Genomic DNA, 23,873 nt, shown 5'->3' on the forward strand with positions numbered 1-23,873 from the left:
GAGTGTCAGACCACCGTGACTGAGCGCCTTGTTCTCCTCCCTCCCCTTTCTGCTGAAAGTTGCTCTGTCATGCGTCCCTCCTCCATAGCACAACACTCAGCCCCAAACTGTCCTCTGAGGGAATGAGTCCTGATCTTTTCAGGTGATATTCTTTCTCCGTACTTCACAAGCAAACAGGTTCCGAAATAGTCAATACGTTGGTTTTCCTCTTAGGTAAGAATGTATTTGATGTACAGGAATGAACAGAAAGCCCCCAAAACAGCACCACTCAAATGAAGTTTGAAAAAATGATTATTTAGAGTGAAAAACTAGTTAAAAAAAAAAAAAAAGGGGATATACAGGATCTTTATTATAAGACGATCAAATGCTAAAGCACTACCCTATGATAGTACAAAACAATAATAATAAAAAAATAAAATAAAAATCTTAGCCAGAACACAGTAACCTATTATAATATTGATGCCCAACTACAAATGAACCTCTGTGCTTGCTGCCCGAACTACTCAAAAATGAACCTCTGTGTGATTGAATCCAGGTTTAGTAATGATGAAAATCACAGCGATATAAAAGGTTCTAGTGCAATGCAAAAGTGCAATTGTGAAATCAGAATAAAAAGAGAAGAAAATCAATATTTTTATAATAGGTAATGCTGTCATGGCAAAGATTTGACTTTTTTTTGTGTGTTTTTAACTGCATTGTGCTATCTAAAGGTATTAAAAAAAAAAAAATATTATATATACTCTGCGATACGTCACTATGTCATGTGACCTCCGCGACCCGTTAGAGTAGTCTCGGAAGGCGGAACTTCCGGGTGGGCATCCGCCATGTTTAGTGAGGGCAACTCCTCATTGGTGTATTCCAGGAAGAATCTCTATCACTTCCACGTGGGGATCAGCTGCTGCGATCATGGTGAGTGGTGATCTGCTGCGGGTCTGTGCACTGGTCACTGGGGGACACTTAACTGAGACACCCCCCAGTCTGCCTGGAGGGGCTCTCTAGCCTTTCCTCTATAGTCATGAGGTTCTTTACACGTGTGCTGTGCTGGAGCAACTCCTAAGATGAGGTTCTATACTTGTGTACTGTTTATCAGGCCATCATCAGTATGAATCTCAGTACTCCTGCTTTATACTATATATGATCACCAATAAAGCCAGGCCTCTTCATGTATAGTATGCATGTAATCATAGCTCCCAACTGTCCCTCTTTGGGAGCCCTGTCCCCTCTTTCCTCACTATATATATATATATATATATATATATATATATATATTTTAATTTAAATTACACCCCTTATTTGAAAGTAAACCAGTCCCATAGTGACGTATCGCAGAGTTGCTTATATAAGGAACGCTAAGCTTCGAACACATAATTATCACAAAAATGATGACAAAAGATTGAATGGACTATTGCAAAAAAAAGTAGGCAGTTAAAATCTGACAGGACAGGTTTTGGGACAGTCCACCTCCTCATGGGGGATTCTCAGGGTTTTCAACAGCATTTCCTGAACAGCAGTTTAACTGCCAATATAGCAAGATAGCAGCCAGCCTCCATACTCACTTGCACACTATTTTGTCAGTTAGACTTTGCAACTGCTGTTCGGGAAATGCTGCTGAAAATAAAGAAAACCCTGAGAATCCCCCATGAGGAGATGGACTGGTGCAAGACCTGTCAGATTTTAACTACCTACTTTTTTCGTGATAGTGGTCTTTTAAGTGACTTTGAACAAGGGATGATTGTCAGTGCAAGAAAACCTGGTGCTATCATCTCTGAAATGATGACTTTTGGATTTTCTCACCCAACAGTATCTCGGTGTTCAGAGAGTGGCAGTTGAGGGGAAAAAAAAGTGATCAGGACTATTCTGGTCAAAAAAGGCTGGTGAACAAGAGAGGTGAGACGCGAGTAGCACGCATAGTCCACAGCAACAGAAGGGCAACAACACTACAAATTACAGCTGAATTTAATGCAGGTGCTTTACAAAGCATATCCCAAAACACAACAAGACGGACTTTGCAAAGGATGGGCTTTAGCAGCAGGAGACCATCAAGAGTGCCTTTGGTATCACAGAAAAATAGGAAAAGACGCCTGCTGTGGGCCTTGCCCCTGTGCCCGATCGGTCTCAAATTGGTTTGAGGAACATCAATCAGAGTTGAACCTGTTTCCATGGTAAGTCCCCTGACCTCAATCCTATGGAGCAGTTGTGGGGCGAAATCAAAAGAACACTTTAAAGCTTGGAAATGCCACCATCCAAATGTAACCCAACCTCCAGCTGCAGTTATGTCAGCGTGGGCCAACATTCCTCAGTAACGGTATCAGCATGTCCTTGAGTCCGTGCCAAGAAGAATATCGTCTGTGATCAGAGCTAAAAGTGGACCAACTCGTTATTAGAGGATGTCTCTAATTTTCTGTGCAGGTTTCTAGCCCTAGCTCACTCTTGCTAGGCCAGTGTGTGGACACTTTTTCCTGTTTGATAAGAATGTATCTTATGCTTGTACCAGTACTGTGTACATTTATATATATGCGTTTATCTTTTCTATGATGCTGAACTTTTTTTCTTGCATTGTAATCTATTACTGTTCAATAAACCATAAAAAAATAAAAATGTATTTCATGGTGTCAGTGTTTCTTCTGCTCTGTAACGTAAATTATTGGAATCAATAACAGATTTATCTAGGAAAAAAAAAAAAAAACTTTATTTACAGTCCACAGAAAAAAACACTACTCAGTGCTGAGATACTTCCTCTTCTTGGCTGTGTTGGTGTATGGATGCCAGCGCCATTCCACCTCTGCTGTGGCCTCGTTCTCCAGGGTGCCCAGCTTTATCATGTATACTAGGGAACAAAGAATACAGAAGAATGAAGAAATATGGCGACAGCGACACCCTGCAGCCTTATGCTGCAAGTGGGTTAATCACACACAGATACAGCTGTGAGCAGGAAGCCTAAACTGAGCGGGATATGGAACTTTCCATCTTTATTCCCTTTTTAAAAACAAAAAAAATTAAAGCTACATGCTGGGGTTAGATTTCTGCTGCCCAATCTGTACATTCATGATCAGGTCAGCTGATAATCAGGCATCAAGATGTCTCCCAAAATCAGCGGCCTCCCATTTAGTGGCCAGTGAGTTGCACAATAATCACATGATCATGACTGTTTCCCCTGTGAGCTGCAGTAAGGCTCCTTCTGCTCTCCCTCCCCCCACCCTCCATAGAACAGATGCAGTACTGTACACGTTTTCCTGCTTTTTATATGAAATAACAGCCTGCTAGTTCCGATCGCGGGCTGGCAGGCTGTTCTCTGCCCCCCGCTGCGTGCAGTGCAGGGGACGCACACTTGTTCGAGCAATCATTCCCTGTTAATCTCGCAAGATGCGAGCTGGCGCCAGAGAGAGACACTCCCACCGCCGATTGCAGAGAGCTCGGGAGCAGAGTAAACCACCAGCAAGAAAACATAATAATAATTTTGATTTTAATTTTTTCACCTACTTTTTACTTTCCATTGCAAAGTCCTGAAAAGTTATTTTAAATTGAAGATGAAAAATTATCTCCTCGAAGAAAACTCAGGAGAAAAAGTTAATTGTATATGGCCCCAGGTCTGAAAATATCACCAATTACATTTTTCTCCTAAGGTTTTTCCTTGGTGATATTTTCAGACCTCATCAATAAAATGCATTTTAAGCCACCAGCAAGTAAGGAAATTAAAGAGAATCCGAGGTGAGTTTGAAGAATATTATCTGCATACAGAGGCTGGATCTGCCTATACAGCCCAGCCTCTGTTGCTATCCCAAACTCTCCTAAGGTCCCCCTGCACTCTGCAATCCCTCATAAATCACAGCTGTGCAGCTGACAAACAGCTTGTCAGAGCTGGCTGTGTTTATCTCTATAGTGTCAGTCTGCTGCTCTCCCCGCCTCCTGCAGAACTCCAGTCCCCACGTGCATCCCTTCCCTCCCTGCTGATTGGAGGGAAGGGACGGGGGCAGGGACCGGAGCTATGCAGGAGGCGGGGAAGCAGCTGAGACTGACACTACAGATGTAAACACAGCCTCACAGCATGGCTGTGATTTATGAGGGATTGCAGAGTGCAGGGGGACCTTAGTGGGGTTTGGGATAGCAACAGAGGCTGGGCTGTATAGGCAGATCCAGCCTCTGTATGCAGATAACATTCTTTAAACACACCTCGGGTTCTCTTTAAAGAATAATTCTGATAGTACTATTTTCTCCTACTTTTTGTTGCAGAATGCTAAAGTTAGTTTAAACAGAAGATGAAAAAATGTCTCTTAGGAGAAATGGACAAAAAGTAAATTGAATAAGGGCCAGTGTGCCTTAAACACAAGTTTTGATTAATTAAAATCGTCTGTTACTTTCCAGACAACCTTTGTAACTCTGTGTTGCATCTATTTTCTGCTTTCATACTTACATTTCATCTCAAAGCGCGGTCCCACCTCGGAGAGCTCAATGTTCCGATGATCTGTCTTCTTGTATACATGGTGCCTGCATCAGAGGACAAGAGTCAGCAATTGCAGGAGCGCAACATAAACTGGACAGCAGTGAACAGAGGCTGCTGCATGCTATATGGCATTATATGCAACACTGAGCAAAATACACTAATCAGGGCACATGGGAGCTTGCTGTCTGAGACAGGAGCATACAGCCATATGTAACCAGGGCCGCCATCAGAAATTTTGGGCCCCTCACACATCAGACTTGGCCCCAACCTCCCTAAGCCCACCCACTAGCCACCCCACCCCCGTGTCCGTCCCTGTGCCTCTCTTGTCCGCCTCTGTTCCCTGTGCCTCTTATCCCCCCCCCCCCCCCCCCCCGTGTTACCTCTTATCCCCTTCTGTCTCAGCTCTTCCCCCTGCCCTAGCCAGGTGTAGGTGCCCCCAGTATAGTTATCCAGGCATAGGTGCCCCCAGTATAGGTAGCCAGGTATAGGATCCCCCAGTATAAGGAGCCAGCTATTTTATAGGTGGTGTCCCAGTGTAGATAGCCTGGCGTAGATGCCCCCAGTATAGGTAGCCTGGTATAGCTGGTGTCCCAGTATAGACCAGCAAGATACAGGTGCCCCCAGTATAGGTATTCAACTATAGGTGGTGCCCCGGTATAGGTATTCAACTATAGGTGGTGCCCCGGTAAAGGTAGCCTGGTATAGCTGCCCCGGTATAGGTAGCCTGGTATGGGTGGTGCACCAGTATAGGTTAGCCAGGTACAGGTGCCCCCAGTATAGGTAGCAAGCTATAGGCTCCCCAGAATAGGTAGCCAGGTACAGGTGGTGCCCTCAGTATAGGTAGCCAGGTATAGGTGGTGCCCCAGTATAGAAAGTCAGCTGTAGCTGGTGTCACTCTTCTCTCAGTGGTGGAACGCGGTGTGCTGATGAGTGAGCCACAGGCCCGCAGCTAGCACTTGCGGCTCTTCCAGTGCTTTGTGGGGGGGGGGGGGGGGGGGGGGCAGGGCCCTCAGAAGCCCTGGGCCCCTCACTGCAGTCAGTTGTCCCCCCCGATGGCTGCCCTGTATGTAACATCCATGTACAGCAACCTTTCTTTTATATACAACTCCTTGGCTAATAGCTCTACTCTTCCATGTGTTGTTCCCCATTTGTAGCCTCCCCTTGGGCAGCAGACACCCTAGGCCTGGGAATTTGTGGCCTTTCTAGAAATGTTACTCTACATAGGTAAGACAGTTTTCGTCAGTGTCCTGCCTGCAGGCTGGGTATATTAGAGATTACCCTGTGTCCCCCAATCAGTGACAGAAATGTAACGGATACATGATACTTTTCACAGAGCACAGCTGATCTAATCAGAATACAGAGATACTAAGCCTTCCCTGCTTACCTAAAGGAAATGAAGTCATCTTGGTTGGCAAATGTCATGACCCTCTTGCTTTCTTCTTTTGGGACCGGGAACAGATATTTCAAAATGTTAGATACCTAGAGAACAGAATAAGTGTATAATGAGCATTCAGTGCCTAAGTGTACCCAAGACATTCACAATACAGGATTTGTTCTTCCAGCCCCCTGAATTCCATCAGCTCCTTGGGGTGTGTCCAGGCCCCTCCATTCTCCTGCTGTCAGCCCCAGTAAGTCCCCAGCTAAACTAGTCGGGGATTACCAAGCATGCGCAGCCCTGGCCACGTGCAGCCTTGGTTGTATTCCAATGGCTGGGAGCATTCTGTGACTGTGCAGATGCAAGCCTTAACTAACTGCGCAGGAACAAAACGTTCCTGGCCACGGGAGCGCAAATGAGGTGCGTGGCGCAATCGAGGAAGTGTGTGGCTGGTTCTGCGCATGTGCAGTAGTCAGCAACTACTGAGGCTGACAGCAGGAGCACAGAGGGGACCAGAGGGAGCCACAGGAGGCTAGAAAAATCCCTAGGTTAACCTTTTGGGGACCGCCTATATTACCTACGCCGCACTTGTGGCTGTTCTAGCCTGATGCGGTAGAGGATCTACGCCACCCGCCATTTACGCTCCCGACGCAATTGTGCGCACACCGATAGGGGAGATTAAGCTGTCTTATGACAGCTGACATCTCCCCTCAGTGATCAGGAGCCATCGCGTATGGCTTCTGATCACGTGATCACTATGATCACCGGAGGATCGTAGTGATCACTGTTTAGTGATGCAGCGGTAGGGGGGGAAAAAAGAGGCTCCACTCACCTTCCTGCCGTTCCCCTGGCGATCGGCGCTCCCCTCCGCTCTGGCCAGCATCCCGCTCTCTCTGATGTCAGTGGTGGGTCCTGGCTTGATGTCGTCATAAAGCCGCGACCCGAAATTGAGCGGCAGTACGAACGGACATGCCGGCCGGATCGGTCCACAGCTGCTCATCGCTGGAGCCTGGGAGATGAGTTAAGGCTGCTGCCTACAGGAGGACACGTGGCCACACATGGGCCACACAGCCCAGCTAGCCACAGAGGGGATCCGGCTGCCTAACCACCCCCAAACGCCCCCCCCAATGCAAAATCACCTGGTCCTTAAGGGGGTTTAAGCAGCCAGTCCCCAAAGGGTTAAAGGGACTCCGAGCTCAATTAAAAAAATGAAAATTGTACTCACCCGGGGCTTTCTCCAGCCCAGTGCTGGTCGGGAGGTCCCACGACGGCGTCCTGGCTCCTCTCCTAGTCCCCGCTCCGGAATGGCTGCCCGGCGGTAGCCCAGCGACACTTGGCCGAGTGTCAGGCTCCTTCTTCCGCAAATGACGCTGCTGACATCACCACGCCGGCCGCCTCGCATCATCACGGCGGCCGGCTTGAAAGTACGGCGCAAGCACGATTAAAGCGATTGAAGTATTCTATTTCAACAAACTAATTCTTCCATATAAACTTTATATGGAAGAATTAGTTTGTTGAAATAGAATACTTCAACCATGTGCTTTTGGGGTAAAGGATAGACTGATTAGTGGTGGTTGCAGATAAAACATTAGGGGGGTGCATTAGGCATTGAGGTTGGGGGTAGGCACCAGGCAACGAGGGTTGTGGTTTGGCACAAGGCTGCAAAGCTTAGTGTTTGGAGTAGGGTAGCATTAGGTTAGGCAACAATGGTTCCTTTTCTCCCTTCAGCCGCTGGGCTCCTCAGAAAGTTGGCTGACTGAGCCAGTCATGGGATATTGCGCATGTCCTGCCCTGGCTGCACACCTCTTCAATTGCAATCTTGTAGCCAGGAGCGTTTGGCGCATGTGCAGTTGCAGGTACACTTTGGCCTCGATTCATCAAGACTTATCAAATTGGTTAAAGATAGTTCGGTAAAATACCGAATTCGTTAAGCTGATTTCAGGATTCATCAAATTTATCTACAGCTGTTAGCGAGCATTCGGTAATCATTCGGTAATGATGCGTTAAAACGGAAGAAAGTGCAATTCATGAAAATGAAAGTGGGTGTGGTTTAGCGTTACATTTAGGATTAGTTATCTCCTTCACTGCTCTGTCGTTATTCCTGTCAGATCATTGCTGACAGAGAAGATGGAGCCATTTGAAGTGGTTATGTATCAGCTGAGAGAGATTCAAAGGTGCAGAAGGGCAAGAATAAGGTCTAGAACCATATCAAGTTGCAAGAGAATGGATTTATTTGCTATAACAGGACATCTGCGTTTCTCTTGAATCATCTTGTAAGAGAACTAACTAATTTGCTAGCTGCACTATATATATATATATATATATATATATATATATATATATATATATATATATATATATATATATATATATATATTTTTTTTTTTAGAAAAGGCTCCTATCAAGCCGTAGCTGGCGAAATTGTGGGATTGTCCCAAGCCACTTCCAGAATCCTGGTCCAGGTGTTAAGCCCTATTCAGAATGTTGCTACGTAGTGTGCAAAGGACTGCCTTTTACCCACAATTCCATGGGAATCTTATGGCCTTGTGTTAAATTACCGCCGTAAAATGGAAATATCGACACGTCACCGAATGGTTACCGCATTGTTATCGATATTTTATCTAATTCACACCGAATGCGGAAAAACCTTGATGAATACAACTAGAAATCGATAAACTTCGAATTCGGTAATTTAAAAAACTGGAAACAAGTTATCTCAAAGACAATGATGAATCGAGGCCTATATGGCCTACACTTATGGCTCTAGGCCCCGCATGTGACACTCGCCTCAGGCCCTGCGTACTCTAAAGCTGGCCACTAACGGTCCAATTTCTAGTGAAAAATCGTTTGAGTGATCAGAAATTCTGATCGGATTGGTTGTAAATACTCTCAGCCACAATCAATAATGAACGATTATAAAAACAATCGTCCAATTGAATTTTCGCTTGAAATTGGACCGTTAGTGGCCACCTTAAGGCCACCTCTGTGACCGATGGACCACAAGTGTATGTGCGACACCCCCCCCCCTTCCCATGGTGAGTGCACGTGTATCACGTGACAGCGTTGCATGCATGTGAAGTCACAACATGTCCCTGTGTCACGTGGTACAAGTGCTCATGATAACAATTCAAAAACAACAGAGGAGTGACAGGTGAGCCTTCAACAAACCACTGTAGTGCGTGGGCAGGCAATAGATCCCTCTCTGACCAGAATCAGATAGAGATCTGTCTTACAGTCTATAAGGTGGTAGATTGACAGGTTTATGACCACCCTCATGCTGGGAACACACAATACTTTTTTGCTGTTGATTCTCCGCGCGATCGATTGACCATTAAATTCACGGCTCAAATCTCTTATCTTTCGCTCGTTTTTCTTATCTTTTTTTTTCCATTCACTTCTATGAGAAATCGAGCGGAAACCAAAATGAGCGGATAATCGGACATGATGGAATTTTATCAATCAAAGGCATCTAACCGTATGATTCTACTGCAAAAATGAAACATGCGTTTCCAGCATTAGCCTTTCTGAGATAACAATGTTTACACTGTCTGTGCAGCTGGAGATCTCAGCCTTACTCGCTGTCCGAGGCGAGAGCTGAAGTTGTGGAAGATGAGGTGAGGATTGGCCTCAGACATGGTGCCCAGATCCGGGATATCGTGTCTCATCACCACATTACACAATGTGAAGTACGCAGTGGGTCCAAAGGGAAGGTGACACACGATGAGGCCATCTGGAAAGCAGAAAAGCCATTGATTAAAGCAAGCTATTACCCTGGCTGTCCATGCAGGATTTGTTTGAATAAAAAAAAAAAAAAAGTACATATATAGGATTTTATTTTTTTTAATTATTATTATGTACAACTACGGTAAGTCTTTTGAAAACAAAAAGCATGACCAGTATAGGAGGGGATATGGCAAGCTGCAGGAGGTAGTGTGGATGGGAAGGGACATGGCAAGCTGCAGGAGACAGCATGGATGGGAGGAGACATGGAAAGCTGCAGGAGGTAGTGTAGCAGGCAGGGCTGTGGGGTCGGTACAAAAATAATTTGACTCTTTTTTGAAACCATCGACTCCAACTTTAGATGCCCAAAATTACTCCGACTCCAACTCCACAGCCCTCGTGGCAGGGATGGGAGGGGACATGGCAAGCTGCAGGAGGCAGTGATGAGAAGGGACATGGCAAGCTGCAGGAGTAATGCTGCATACACACTTGAGGTAGGAAGAGATCTTTTGCAGATAATGATCTTTTGAATGTGTACAGGCATCTTTGTGTGCAGCATCTTGCAAAGATTTTATCTGATTTGGAGTGCAGCTCCATAGAATAGACTGTGTAGAGTATGGCTTTCATACTACATGGAAGGGGGTAAAATTGGTCTGTGATCTTGCCTTTTCCAAAGATTTTTATCTCAAGTGTGTATGCAGCATTAGTGTAGCAGGGATGGGAGGGGACATGGCAAGCTGCAGGTGGTAGTGTAGTGTGGATGGGAGGGGACATGACAAGCTACAAGAGGCAGTGTGGATGGGAGGGGACATGGCAAGCTGCAGGAGGTAGTGTGACAGGGATGGGAGGGCACATGGCAAGCTGCAGGAGGCAGAGTGGCAGGGATGGGACGGCACATGGCAAGCTGCAGGTAGTAGTGTGGCAGGGATGGGACGGCACATGGCAAGCTGCAGGAGGTAGTGTGACAGGGATGGGAGGGCACATGGCAAGCTGCAGGTAGTAGTGTGGCAGGGATGGGACGGCACATGGCAAGCTGCAGGAGGTAGTGTGACAGGGATGGGAGGGCACATGGCAAGCTGCAGGTAGTAGTGTGGCAGGGATGGGACGGCACATGGCAAGCTGCAGGAGGTAGTGTGACAGGGATGGGAGGGCACATGGCAAGCTGCAGGAGGCAGAGTGGCAGGGATGGGACGGCACATGGCAAGCTGCAGGTAGTAGTGTGGCAGGGATGGGACGGCACATGGCAAGCTGCAGGTAGTAGTGTGGCAGGGATGGGACGGCACATGGCAAGCTGCAGGTAGTAGTGTGGCAGGAATGGGAGGGGACATGGCAAGCTGTAGGAGGTAGTGTGACAGGGATGGGAGGGCACATGGCAAGCTGCAGGAGGCAGAGTGGCAGGGATGGGACGGCACATGGCAAGCTGCAGGTAGTAGTGTGGCAGGGATGGGACGGCACATGGCAAGCTGCAGGAGGTAGTGTGACAGGGATGGGAGGGCACATGGCAAGCTGCAGGAGGCAGAGTGGCAGGGATGGGACGGCACATGGCAAGCTGCAGGAGGTAGTGTGACAGGGATGGGAGGGCACATGGCAAGCTGCAGGAGGCAGAGTGGCAGGGATGGGACGGCACATGGCAAGCTGCAGGTAGTAGTGTGGCAGGGATGGGACGGCACATGGCAAGCTGCAGGTAGTAGTGTGGCAGGAATGGGAGGGGACATGGCAAGCTGTAGGAGGTAGTGTGACAGGGATGGGAGGGCACATGGCAAGCTGCAGGAGGCAGAGTGGCAGGGATGGGACGGCACATGGCAAGCTGCAGGTAGTAGTGTGGCAGGGATGGGACGGCACATGGCAAGCTGCAGGAGGTAGTGTGACAGGGATGGGAGGGCACATGGCAAGCTGCAGGAGGCAGAGTGGCAGGGATGGGACGGCACATGGCAAGCTGCAGGAGGTAGTGTGACAGGGATGGGAGGGCACATGGCAAGCTGCAGGAGGCAGAGTGGCAGGGATGGGACGGCACATGGCAAGCTGCAGGTAGTAGTGTGGCAGGGATGGGACGGCACATGGCAAGCTGCAGGTAGTAGTGTGGCAGGAATGGGAGGGGACATGGCAAGCTGTAGGAGGTAGTGTGACAGGGATGGGAGGGCACATGGCAAGCTGCAGGAGGCAGAGTGGCAGGGATGGGACGGCACATGGCAAGCTGCAGGTAGTAGTGTGGCAGGGATGGGACGGCACATGGCAAGCTGCAGGTAGTAGTGTGGCAGGAATGGGAGGGGACATGGCAAGCTGTAGGAGGTAGTGTGACAGGGATGGGAGGGCACATGGCAAGCTGCAGGAGGCAGAGTGGCAGGGATGGGACGGCACATGGCAAGCTGCAGGTAGTAGTGTGGCAGGGATGGGACGGCACATGGCAAGCTGCAGGAGGTAGTGTGACAGGGATGGGAGGGCACATGGCAAGCTGCAGGAGGCAGAGTGGCAGGGATGGGACGGCACATGGCAAGCTGCAGGTAGTAGTGTGGCAGGGATGGGACGGCACATGGCAAGCTGCAGGTAGTAGTGTGGCAGGAATGGGAGGGGACATGGCAAGCTGTAGGAGGTAGTGTGACAGGGATGGGAGGGCACATGGCAAGCTGCAGGAGGCAGAGTGGCAGGGATGGGACGGCACATGGCAAGCTGCAGGTAGTAGTGTGGCAGGGATGGGACGGCACATGGCAAGCTGCAGGTAGTAGTGTGGCAGGAATGGGAGGGGACATGGCAAGCTGTAGGAGGTAGTGTGACAGGGATGGGAGGGCACATGGCAAGCTGCAGGAGGCAGAGTGGCAGGGATGGGACGGCACATGGCAAGCTGCAGGTAGTAGTGTGGCAGGGATGGGACGGCACATGGCAAGCTGCAGGTAGTAGTGTGGCAGGAATGGGAGGGGACATGGCAAGCTGTAGGAGGTAGTGTGACAGGGATGGGAGGGCACATGGCAAGCTGCAGGAGGCAGAGTGGCAGGGATGGGACGGCACATGGCAAGCTGCAGGTAGTAGTGTGGCAGGGATGGGACGGCACATGGCAAGCTGCAGGTAGTAGTGTGGCAGGAATGGGAGGGGACATGGCAAGCTGTAGGAGGTAGTGTGACAGGGATGGGAGGGCACATGGCAAGCTGCAGGAGGCAGAGTGGCAGGGATGGGACGGCACATGGCAAGCTGCAGGTAGTAGTGTGGCAGGGATGGGACGGCACATGGCAAGCTGCAGGTAGTAGTGTGGCAGGAATGGGAGGGGACATGGCAAGCTGTAGGAGGTAGTGTGACAGGGATGGGAGGGCACATGGCAAGCTGCAGGAGGCAGAGTGGCAGGGATGGGACGGCACATGGCAAGCTGCAGGTAGTAGTGTGGCAGGGATGGGACGGCACATGGCAAGCTGCAGGTAGTAGTGTGGCAGGAATGGGAGGGGACATGGCAAGCTGTAGGAGGTAGTGTGACAGGGATGGGAGGGCACATGGCAAGCTGCAGGAGGCAGAGTGGCAGGGATGGGACGGCACATGGCAAGCTGCAGGTAGTAGTGTGGCAGGGATGGGACGGCACATGGCAAGCTGCAGGAGGTAGTGTGACAGGGATGGGAGGGCACATGGCAAGCTGCAGGAGGCAGAGTGGCAGGGATGGGACGGCACATGGCAAGCTGCAGGTAGTAGTGTGGCAGGGATGGGACGGCACATGGCAAGCTGCAGGTAGTAGTGTGGCAGGAATGGGAGGGGACATGGCAAGCTGTAGGAGGTAGTGTGACAGGGATGGGAGGGCACATGGCAAGCTGCAGGAGGCAGAGTGGCAGGGATGGGACGGCACATGGCAAGCTGCAGGTAGTAGTGTGGCAGGGATGGGACGGCACATGGCAAGCTGCAGGTAGTAGTGTGGCAGGAATGGGAGGGGACATGGCAAGCTGTAGGAGGTAGTGTGACAGGGATGGGAGGGCACATGGCAAGCTGCAGGAGGCAGAGTGGCAGGGATGGGACGGCACATGGCAAGCTGCAGGTAGTAGTGTGGCAGGGATGGGACGGCACATGGCAAGCTGCAGGTAGTAGTGTGGCAGGAATGGGAGGGGACATGGCAAGCTGTAGGAGGTAGTGTGACAGGGATGGGAGGGCACATGGCAAGCTGCAGGAGGCAGAGTGGCAGGGATGGGACGGCACATGGCAAGCTGCAGGTAGTAGTGTGGCAGGGATGGGACGGCACATGGCAAGCTGCAGGAGGTAGTGTGACAGGGATGGGAGGGCACATGGCAAGCTGCAGGAGGCAGAGTGGCAGGGATGGGACGGCACATGGCAAGCTGCAGGTAGTAGTGTGGCAGGGATGGGACGGCACATGGCAAGCTGCAGGTAGTAGTGTGGCAGGAATGGGAGGGGACATGGCAAGCTGTAGGAGGTAGTGTGACAGGGATGGGAGGGCACATGGCAAGCTGCAGGAGGCAGAGTGGCAGGGATGGGACGGCACATGGCAAGCTGCAGGTAGTAGTGTGGCAGGGATGGGACGGCACATGGCAAGCTGCAGGTAGTAGTGTGGCAGGAATGGGAGGGGACATGGCAAGCTGTAGGAGGTAGTGTGACAGGGATGGGAGGGCACATGGCAAGCTGCAGGAGGCAGAGTGGCAGGGATGGGACGGCACATGGCAAGCTGCAGGTAGTAGTGTGGCAGGGATGGGACGGCACATGGCAAGCTGCAGGAGGTAGTGTGACAGGGATGGGAGGGCACATGGCAAGCTGCAGGAGGCAGAGTGGCAGGGATGGGACGGCACATGGCAAGCTGCAGGTAGTAGTGTGGCAGGGATGGGAGGGCACATGGCAAGCTGCAGGTAGTAGTGTGGCAGGAATGGGAGGGGACATGGCAAGCTGTAGGAGGTAGTGTGACAGGGATGGGAGGGCACATGGCAAGCTGCAGGAGGCAGAGTGGCAGGGATGGGACGGCACATGGCAAGCTGCAGGTAGTAGTGTGGCAGGGATGGGACGGCACATGGCAAGCTGCAGGTAGTAGTGTGGCAGGAATGGGAGGGGACATGGCAAGCAGTAGGAGGTAGTGTGACAGGGATGGGAAGGGACATGGTGGACTTCAAAACTAGGATTTGCAAAAAGCACACACACAAATAAATACAACCCAAATTGCTAACCTGGCATGCCTCTGTGCTCATGGACGATGACGAGGTCAGTCACATCATTGGCTTTGCAGGCCTTTACCAGCGCCCCCACCTCGTGTTTCCCTCTGTTCATACGCTGAGCGTTGGGGAATACAAGCTTCAACTCCTAAAATGGAAATAAAAAGTTAAAGCCACTCTCCTGTATTACTATACAGTTACTCCCACAATTTTCAGATTTGATGCAGCCATTCCAGGGAAATTCCCTTTGGTAAATGAGTCACATGACCAGAGATCTGTGCACAAAATATAGAGCTGCCAGCAGAGTGGGAGTGTCTTCCCCAGCACAGAGCTGATCACCTGACCACACCTATTGTACCTCCTCCCTCTGCTCCATCCTGTGGGTGGAGTCAGCTCTGCATTCACAGAAAAAGACTCCCCTTACAACTTCCACACATTTCTGTTGTAACAAGGATGCCACATATAGTGCAACCAGAAAGTACTCACAGCACATTACTTTTTCCACATCTTATTACGCATGTTGTAAAGAGAACCCAAGGTGGTGCGTGGGGCACAGATGGGACACAGAGGCATGTTCCCTGCCTCAGGACATGCCTCAGTGTCCCTCCCATGCCGCTCTCTGACCCCCCCCCCCCCCCCCCACTGCCACAACCCCCAAAATTAGCGACAATGATTATCACTATTCCGAAAGGTAATGGGAGAGGGATTCCCTGCTCAAACCGCCCACTAGGGGCGTTCCTACAGGCTTTGCCCAGCTGCCATTGGGCAGCTGTCTCTCCCTGACCACACCTCCATACCGCACCCCAGCCTCCCCGCAGAGAATCCCTCTCCCCATCCAGCATCGTGACCCCAGAGGAAGGGGAATAAGGCTTCAGTGTCACTGTAAGCCTTATTCCTAAATGGATTACATTCATTTTTTTCTCCAAAATTCTAAACACAACCCCCATAATGACAACGTGAACAAAGTTTATTTGAGGTTGTAGCACATTTATTAAAAAAAAACAAAAAACCTGAGGAATCACATGTACATAAGTATAGTATTCACAGCCTTTGCTCAATACTTTGTTGATGCACCTTTGGTAGCAAGTATAGCCACAATTCTACTGTGGAATAAGTCTCATAGATAAGCAAGCCGAAGCCCACCATTTATATAACATCCAGCATCCCACACAAGGGGACAATGAACCAGTTATTACCCAGAATGCACTGCTTGTAGCTGCTACACCACATTCCAGCCATCCACTGCTGGGTTAATCAACTGCCAAGTAGCAGAGATTTTATCTGAGGAAGGCAGAGGAGCTGTACCTTAGCAAACACCTTGAGGCGAGAGCTCGGGTCCCTGGATGTGGTAATCATGACCTTTGGATCCTCCACTCCTGCCCACCTGTACTCATCATCCACATGGGAGGAGACTCCTGCAAGGAGGAAACACGGCCAACAGTCATTGAGCAGAAACAGCAGCATTTAGCAGGAATGTGAGATCACAACATGTTATACTGCAAATGACATGAAAACCCTAAAGAGATCCTTGGGCAAAGTATAAACCACTGATTGTACCCATATATGTGTAATGTTAAATGTCTACCAAATCCAAACAAGAGCAGGAATAGTAATAACTATATTCTGACACTCCTACCTCTGTTTTCAGCGGCAACAACCTGCCCCTCTCTGCTAGACTACAACTCTGCCAGATCTGCCTTATAGGGAACCCGAGGTGAGAGGGATATGGAAGCTGCCATATTTTCTTCTAAACTATGCCTGTTGCCTGGCAGTCCTGTTGATCTTCTGGCATAAGTAGTGTCCGAGTCAAAACCCTGGAACAAGCATATGGCCAATCCAGTAAACCCGAGTCAGATTACCTGGTCTGCTGCATGCTTGTTCAGGGTCTATGGCTACAGGATCAGGAGGACTGCCAGGCAACTGGTATTGTTTAAAAGGAAATAAATATGGCAGCCTCCTTATCCCTCTCACTTCAGGTTCCCTTTAAAGGAAACCTGAGATGACTGAACAGTTAGCAATCACTGCTAGGGATCATTGGGCCTAATGCACTAACCTATGGTAATATTGCTGTGCGCTGGAAGCCCCCAGCAAGAATACCGTATCTACCGCCGTCAGTATACCGTGTGTTATGTAATTAGAGTGATCTGCAGTACATGGGTAACAAACAGTAACGCTCATTTCTATAGTGAAGCTTGAGTTAATCATGTACCACAATCATAATGTGCAGTGCCGGCACTAGTAACTAGTACATTGCCATACGCTGCCTGCGCACAGCAATATTACCAGCGGTTAGTGCATCAAGCCCAATGTGTCGTTCTGTGCTCAACAGACAGGAGGCAATGCAGTGGAGTACATTTGAAATCGGCGCTGGTAGACTTGGGCGCAGGATCCAGCTGTTATATGGCTGGTCCTGCTGCCGCACAAGTCCGGGCCGTATTAATTACTATTCCACCTCCAGGCCGCCATGAATAGTGGGGGAATGAAATAATTCGGCTTCCAGCGATTGCTGGAAGCCGAATGATTATGATTTTTAAGCAACTTCGGCTCCGTCTTCTGACGGCGCCGACGTTACTCTCTGAGCGCCATTATAGACTGATTCCCATTACAGTCTATGGCGGCGCTGGCTGCGCCCCAAATCTAACAGCGCTGAAAAGCACTGCTCCGATGCAATGGGATGAGAATTACAATATCACCAGTATACTGAACACTACGCTAAGGTATTTGCAATCTGTATTTAATTTTATACATTTTAAAAGAGTAACTGTAGTGAAAATAACATAAGAAAATTGCTTATTTTAAACAATATTCATTCATACATTATTTAGTCAGTGTTTGCCCATTGTAAAATCTTTCCTCACCTCGATTTACATTCTGACATACAGGCTGTGGCAGGTGATCTCTGCGGAATGTGTTTACACTCAGACTTATAAAGATAATAGAAAATAATGCCTAGTCTCTGAGAATGCTTTTGAGCTTGGGGGGGGGGGGGGGGGGGGGATTCCGCATAGCTAATCAGCTTTGGCCAGTGATCTGCAAACTTGGCTCTCCAGCTGTTAAGGAACTACAAGTCCCACAATGCATTGCAGGAGTCTGACAGCCACAGTCATGATTCATTAAGGCAAATGCATTGTGGGACTTGCAGTTCCTTAACAGCTGGAGCACAACTTTGCAGATCACTGGCTTAGGCTAAACTGGGAAGGCAGGGCTACAAAGCAATGTATAGATATAGGAAGAGTTTCTGATACTGAGGCCAGGAAAATTACAATAAAAGTGAGTATCCTGAATAATTTACTGCGTTCCACTATATGTCACCACAGAGCCTCTTTAAGGTGAACCTAGTATATGCAGGTTTGGGAATGTGTAAAGGGGGTGGACTTCTAAGAGCCTGGAGTAGCTCTTTAAGAAGTTGTTCAGTTGAATGCCTAACACAGCTAATACACTAATCTTAAAACTTGCAGCACTGCAGATGAAGAGGGTGACCTTCTCCCCTCCCATTCTTACCTTCACCACCTTCATCATCAAACTCCAGCTGCTTCTGTAGAGAGAGTGCTTCTCTGCGGATCTCGGTGGGAATGAGCCTGTTTTCTGTGGATAAAGATAAGAGTTCATCATTAGTACAATCACAAAGGAGGATGTGAATGTGGCGTCTCGTCCCATTCCCTACAAACCTTCTAGTGCTCTCTTCAGTCGTACTTTCTTGTCCTCGATGCTGTTCTGCTTGGCTTCCTGGGCCTTTCGGTAGAGGTACTCCCTCCGCAGCCGCGCCTCCCTGCGGATCTGCAGAGTATCAAGAGATCAGATTATAAATAAAAAACAGCTGCAAGTATAAAAAGGCCATTCTCTGCATGTGGGGAGGGGGGCCTAAACGCTAGATGCTAGGGATTACTGTATGAGGTGAGTGGGGGAGACCAGGGGAAGAACCACTAGACCCCAGGGATTACTTTATGGGGGGTGGGAGGGGGGGAGCCACCGGACACCAAAAATTACTGTAATAGGTGTGGAAGCACCAATAAACACCAAAGTTAACTGTATGGGGGAACTATAGGATACTTGAGATTACTGTAGAGTGGGAACCACCAGAGACCAGGGAAAACTGTATGGAGGAGGGGGTACCACCAGACACCAGGAATAACTGTATGTATGCCACTTGACAACAGAGATCACTGGGCAGGGGATAACTAGATACAAGGGATTACTGTATTAAGGAGGAGTAGGGTCCACTAGACACCAGGGAAGTGTATACTGGAGGGAGGGGGAGTGGCTTGAGTTGTGGCCAGGGCACGTCTTAGTGTCTCTTTCTTAGCTCTAAAAGTTGGAAGATATGAAGACAGCTGTGAAGCCACGGGAGGTTCTGACCTCCTCTATTCATACTGCCAGGGCCGGATATACCATATGGTAACGTAGGCATGTGCCTACAGGCTCCTGATGATGGAAAGGCAGCTCACTTCCCTCCCTCCTTCCCTATGCAGAGTCCCAAGCAGAGTGTAATTGAGAGGTTACTCGCCCAGCTCTCAGCATTCCACTACAGAGATCTACCTTCAGTCAGGAGAACCTCTAGCTATGTTATACTGAGGTTCCTTTAGGTAGCTACTTATTATTGAGGGTAGTACTTCTAGCTACCTAATACTCAGGGGCACCTGTAGCTACCTATGACAGGCAAGGGAAGTAAGCGAGAAGTCACAGCTGGGGCAGCCAGCACACTTGCGGTGCGGTTTGGCGGGGGGTTTGTAAGTTCATGGAGGGCAAAGTCTAAACTGCCAGGACATCTGTGCTTACCTCCTGGGAGGTAAATCCGAGCCTGCAGTCCCCTGCACACTGCCCAAAACTACAGTATAACAGAAATGACTGTAACTGTCCTCACACTAATAATTACTGGATAAGGAGTACTGCTCCTGACACTGCTATTTATTCTGTACAGTATATAAAGTGAGCACTAAGCTTGATATTGACAATCATATCATATGCTACACAGGAAATCAAACGTTACATACCACATACCTCCCAACTTTTTGAGATAAGAAAGAGGGACACTTAAGCCACGCCCCTGCCACAGCCCGGATCACACCCCTAGTCACGCATACCATAAAGATTTCATAAGAAAAATGTTGTTTCATAATTCAAACCACACTGGTCCTTTCTATCCTGGTTCATTCTGCTTCATATTAATATTTTCAGGGCTGTGGAGTCGGTCCAAAAATCCACCGACTCCGACTCCTCAGTTTAGGATTCCACCGACTCCGACTCCACGACTTCGACTCCTCTAATTTGCATATTACAATTTTGTTGATTAAAAGTATGTAACATGAAATTCGTCTCTTAACTGCCAACGCTTAGGAATTTTACAAGACAACTGAAGTGAGAAGGATATGTAGACTACTATATTTATTCCCTTTAGACTAAAACTAGTCCTTGGTAAGAGTACTTGTAAAAGGTACAAACCGGAACAAAGAACATCGATCAGGCCCTAGGCAATGTAAGTGTGGGTACATGTAAGAATGATGTGCAGGTACTCTGCAGGGGAATGAGGAGATTGTAAACAGACAACACCTCTGTGTTCAATGTGGACAGCATTCTCAGTGGATTCCTGCAGATATGTAGAGTATAGTACTACTGTGTAACAAAGTAAACCTGAGACAGATGAAATTAAAGTTTTATACATACCTGGGGCTTCCTCCAGCCGCCTTCAGGATAATCAGTCCCTGTATGTCCTCCTCCACCACCTGGATCTTCTGCTATGAGTCCAGGTACTTGAGCCAGTCAGGCGTAGTGCGCATGCACACACTCCGCCGCCAGGAGCATACTACACCTGTGCAGCACTATTGCGCAGGTGCAGAATGTTCCTGGCTGTGGGAGCGGCATGCGGCTGGACAGCGCTGACTGGCTGAATTACCAGGACTCATAGCAGAAGATCCGGGTGGTGGAGGACAGCGAGGGACTGATTAGCCTGAAGGGAGCTGGAGGAAGCCCCAGGTATGTATAAAACTTTACATTTCATCCGTTTCAGTTACCCTTTAATTTGTAGTCACCAAACCAAATTTTAATAACATATCAAATTATTTGATTTCATCAGCAAAGGGAGTGCATACATTTGCATATGCTTCCCCCCAGAGCTGCAGGGAATCCACTGAGAATGCTGTGCACATTGAACACAGAGGTGTTGTCTGTCACCCATAAACCTTGTTCAGATTGTGCATGAAGAATGTGTAATAGAGGAAGAATCTCCTCATTCCCATGCAGAGTACCTGCACATCATTCTTACATGTACCCACAGTTACATTGCCTAGGGCCTGATAGATGTTCTTTGTTCCGGTTTGTACCTTTTACAAGTACTCTTACCAAGGACTAGTTTTAGTCTAAAGGGAATAAATATAGTAGTCTACATATCCTTCTCACTTCAATTGTCTTGTAAAATTCCTAAGCGTTGGCAGTTAACGCTCCCGCTGATGTCACCAGGAGCGTACTGCGCAGGCACCGACCATACTGGGCCTGCGCAGTACACTCCTGGTGACATCAGCGGGAGCGAGGACACGGCAACACAGGCGCAGTGGTTTTCAGGCTTTGAAGTCAGAAATTCCAGAAGTGAACCGGAGGAGGAGCCAGTGTAATGAAAAATTTTGCAACCCATCATATTTTGCAACTTGCCATAGAGGACAGTGTATGACTGTGTAGGCGTGGCTCCTGTCTGTTAACACGCCTATAATTTTTTGCAACCACGGATCCCATTGTAGAGATGCGAAGTTCGGATCTTTTCAATGATCCGGATGATTCGAATCGGATCATTGAAAAGATCCGGATCTTTGATCCAAATCTCGGATCATTTTACTACGGAAGCATTCGGGGGTGAAATGACTAGCAGGACAGGACTTTCCCTGCGGTGGACACACAGAGAAGGGGAGAAGATGGACAGAGAAGGGAGGAGGGACGAGCAGAGAGCAGAAATGTTAGTTTGCACACAATACCCACATGCTGCAATCATATGTTTTACATATATTTCACCTATATGTTTATCTGTATACTTTGAAAGCAAACCTCGCACAGTGAAAGAAAGCATTCCCAGAAGTGAAGTGCAGCTGTTTAGAGTAGTGCAGGAGGTTCATATTGCCCTGCAATCACAGTGCCTGCAAAGTTACTGAGCCAAAAGCTTCCAATGTGTTCACTGTGCACAACTACGGAACAGACAGCCTATAATCAGCAGCACATTGCAGCCAGTATGTGTGCTCTACACATATCTGGCAGTGGCACCGAGGTCCCCTCTCTCTCATCTACCTCTCTCCCTGCAAGGCTGGCTCCCATCCAACAGAGCGATCCATCTCAGCTCTGCTTCCAGGACCCCGCTGAGAGGGGGCGTGTCGCTCCTAGTCCTGTCCCTTTTGCGATCCGAATCACTCATTTTGATGATTCGGATGATTCAACTCACAAAATAGATTCGGATCAAAGATCCGAATCGTTCATGATCCGGACAACACTATCCTATTGAGCTAGAAGGGGGATTGTTCCTCCAGGGGAGGTTATTAGAGATGGGAAGTTCGGATCTTTTCAATGATCCGGATGATTCGAATCGGATCATTGAAGAGATCCGGATCTTTGATCCGAATCTCGGATCATTTTACTACTGGAAGCATTCGGGGGTGAAATGAACAGCAGGACAGGTCTGTGGACAGGAGAAGGGGAGGGAGTGGACACACAGAGAAGGGGAGAAGATGGACAGAGGGCAGGGAGTGGACAGAGAAGGGAGGAGGGACGAGCAGAGAGCAGAAATGTTTGCACGTAATACCCACATGCTGAAGTCATATGCTTTACATATATTTCACCTATATGTTCATCTGTACACTTTGAAAGAAAAGGTCGCACAGTGAAAGAAAGCATTCCCAGAAGATAAGTGCAGCTGTTTAGTGCCGAGTGCAGGAGGATTATATTGCCTTTCAATCACACTGTCTGCAAAGTTACTGAGCTGTGCTGAGCCAAAAGCTTCCAATGTGTTCACTGTGCACAACTACGGAACAGCCAGCCTATAATGGGCAGCACATTGCAGCCAGTATGTGTGCTCTGCACATATCTGGCAGTGGCACCCATGTCCCCTCCCTCTCTCTCATCTACCTGTCTCCCTGCAAGGCTGCCTCCCATACAACAGAGCGATCCCTGCTTCCAGGACCCCGCTGCCCGCTGAGAGGGGGCGTGTCGCTCCTGGCCCGCCCCTTTTGCGATCCGAATCGTTCATTTTGATGATTCGGATGATCGACTCATAAAATAGATTCGGATCAAAGATCCGAATCGTTCATGATCCGGACAACACTAGAGGTTATTAGTTGAGCAAGAGGGGGGATTGTTCCCTCTGGGGGGTGGGGTTATTAGTTGAGCAAGAGGGGGGATTGTTCCCACCAGGGGGGGTTATTAGTTGAGCAAGAGGGGAGGGTTCTGTGTGAGAATAGGGTTTGGATGGGTTGCATTTTCTGATACAGATAGGGTGAAGTCAATTGTTAGGTTGCACTTTCTGATAGCTATAGCTATAAATAAGTGCAACTGGTTGCAAAATCTGATAAAGTTGCAAAAAATGTCACCACACCGGAACATCGGTGAGTGGCTGCACGGGCACAGGATTTCTGCGGGGGACCATTAGAAGCCCCGGGTAAGTTCGACTCATTTTCCACCTACAGTATTCCTTTAAAGTACAGGAATAAAGTTTAGAGTCAATTAAACACATTTTTAAGTAGAGAAATATATTTACATAGAAAGAGGGACAAACGAGGAAGAAAGAGGGACAAACGAGGAGGAAAGAGGGACAGGGCTCCCAAAGAGGGACAGTTGGGAGCTATGATTAATATACACGAAGAAGCCTGGCTTTATTGGTGATCATATATAGTATAAAGCAGGAGTACTGGGATCCATACTGATGATGGCCTGATAAACAGTACACAAGTATAACACCTCATCTTAGGAGTTACTCCAGCACAGCACACGTGTGTAAAGAAGCACATGACTATAGAGGACAGGCTAGTGAGCCCCTCCAGGCAGACTGGGGGTGTCTCAGGTAGGTGTCCCTCAGTGACCAGTGCACAGACCCGCAGCAGATCACCACTCACCATGATCGCAGCAGCTGATCCCCACGTGGAAGTGATAGAGACTCTTCCTGGAATACACCAATGAGGACTAGTTGCCCTCACTAAACATGGCGGATGTCCACCCGGAAGTTCCGCCTTCTGAGACTGCTCTTCCGGGT

The 23,873-nt window shown here is 48.8% G+C and overlaps 1 protein-coding gene across 1 annotated transcript; it reads right to left on the minus strand.

The window, feature by feature from the left end:
• Positions 1-1,938: 1,938 nt before the first annotated feature.
• On the minus strand, positions 1,939-23,844 carry IMP4 (IMP U3 small nucleolar ribonucleoprotein 4). Its single transcript, XM_068248795.1, has 9 exons — positions 23,737-23,844; positions 18,325-18,433; positions 18,158-18,241; positions 15,962-16,071; positions 14,672-14,804; positions 9,392-9,546; positions 5,826-5,920; positions 4,412-4,485; positions 1,939-2,827 (listed from the first exon to the last, which is right to left on the minus strand). The coding sequence occupies exons 1-9, from the start codon at positions 23,737-23,739 to the stop codon at positions 2,715-2,717; spliced, it is 876 nt and encodes a 291-aa protein (XP_068104896.1). The 5' UTR covers positions 23,740-23,844; the 3' UTR covers positions 1,939-2,714.
• Between the last annotated feature and the right edge of the window lie 29 nt (positions 23,845-23,873).

The sequence above is a fragment of the Hyperolius riggenbachi genome, chromosome 8 (genome assembly GCF_040937935.1).
Source record: "Hyperolius riggenbachi isolate aHypRig1 chromosome 8, aHypRig1.pri, whole genome shotgun sequence".
In the NCBI taxonomy this organism is placed as follows: Eukaryota; Metazoa; Chordata; class Amphibia; order Anura; family Hyperoliidae; genus Hyperolius; species Hyperolius riggenbachi.

What these genes read in the sequence shown, in the direction of transcription:
- IMP4 (XM_068248795.1), bottom strand. An exon ending in TGATGATGAAGGTGGTGAAG is followed by an intron (nt 16,072 to 18,157) that starts GTAAGAATGGGA and finishes TCCTCCTTGCAG; the next exon opens with GAGTCTCCTCCCATGTGGAT. An exon ending in GCCTCAAGGTGTTTGCTAAG is followed by an intron (nt 14,805 to 15,961) that starts GTACAGCTCCTC and finishes TTTCCATTTTAG; the next exon opens with GAGTTGAAGCTTGTATTCCC.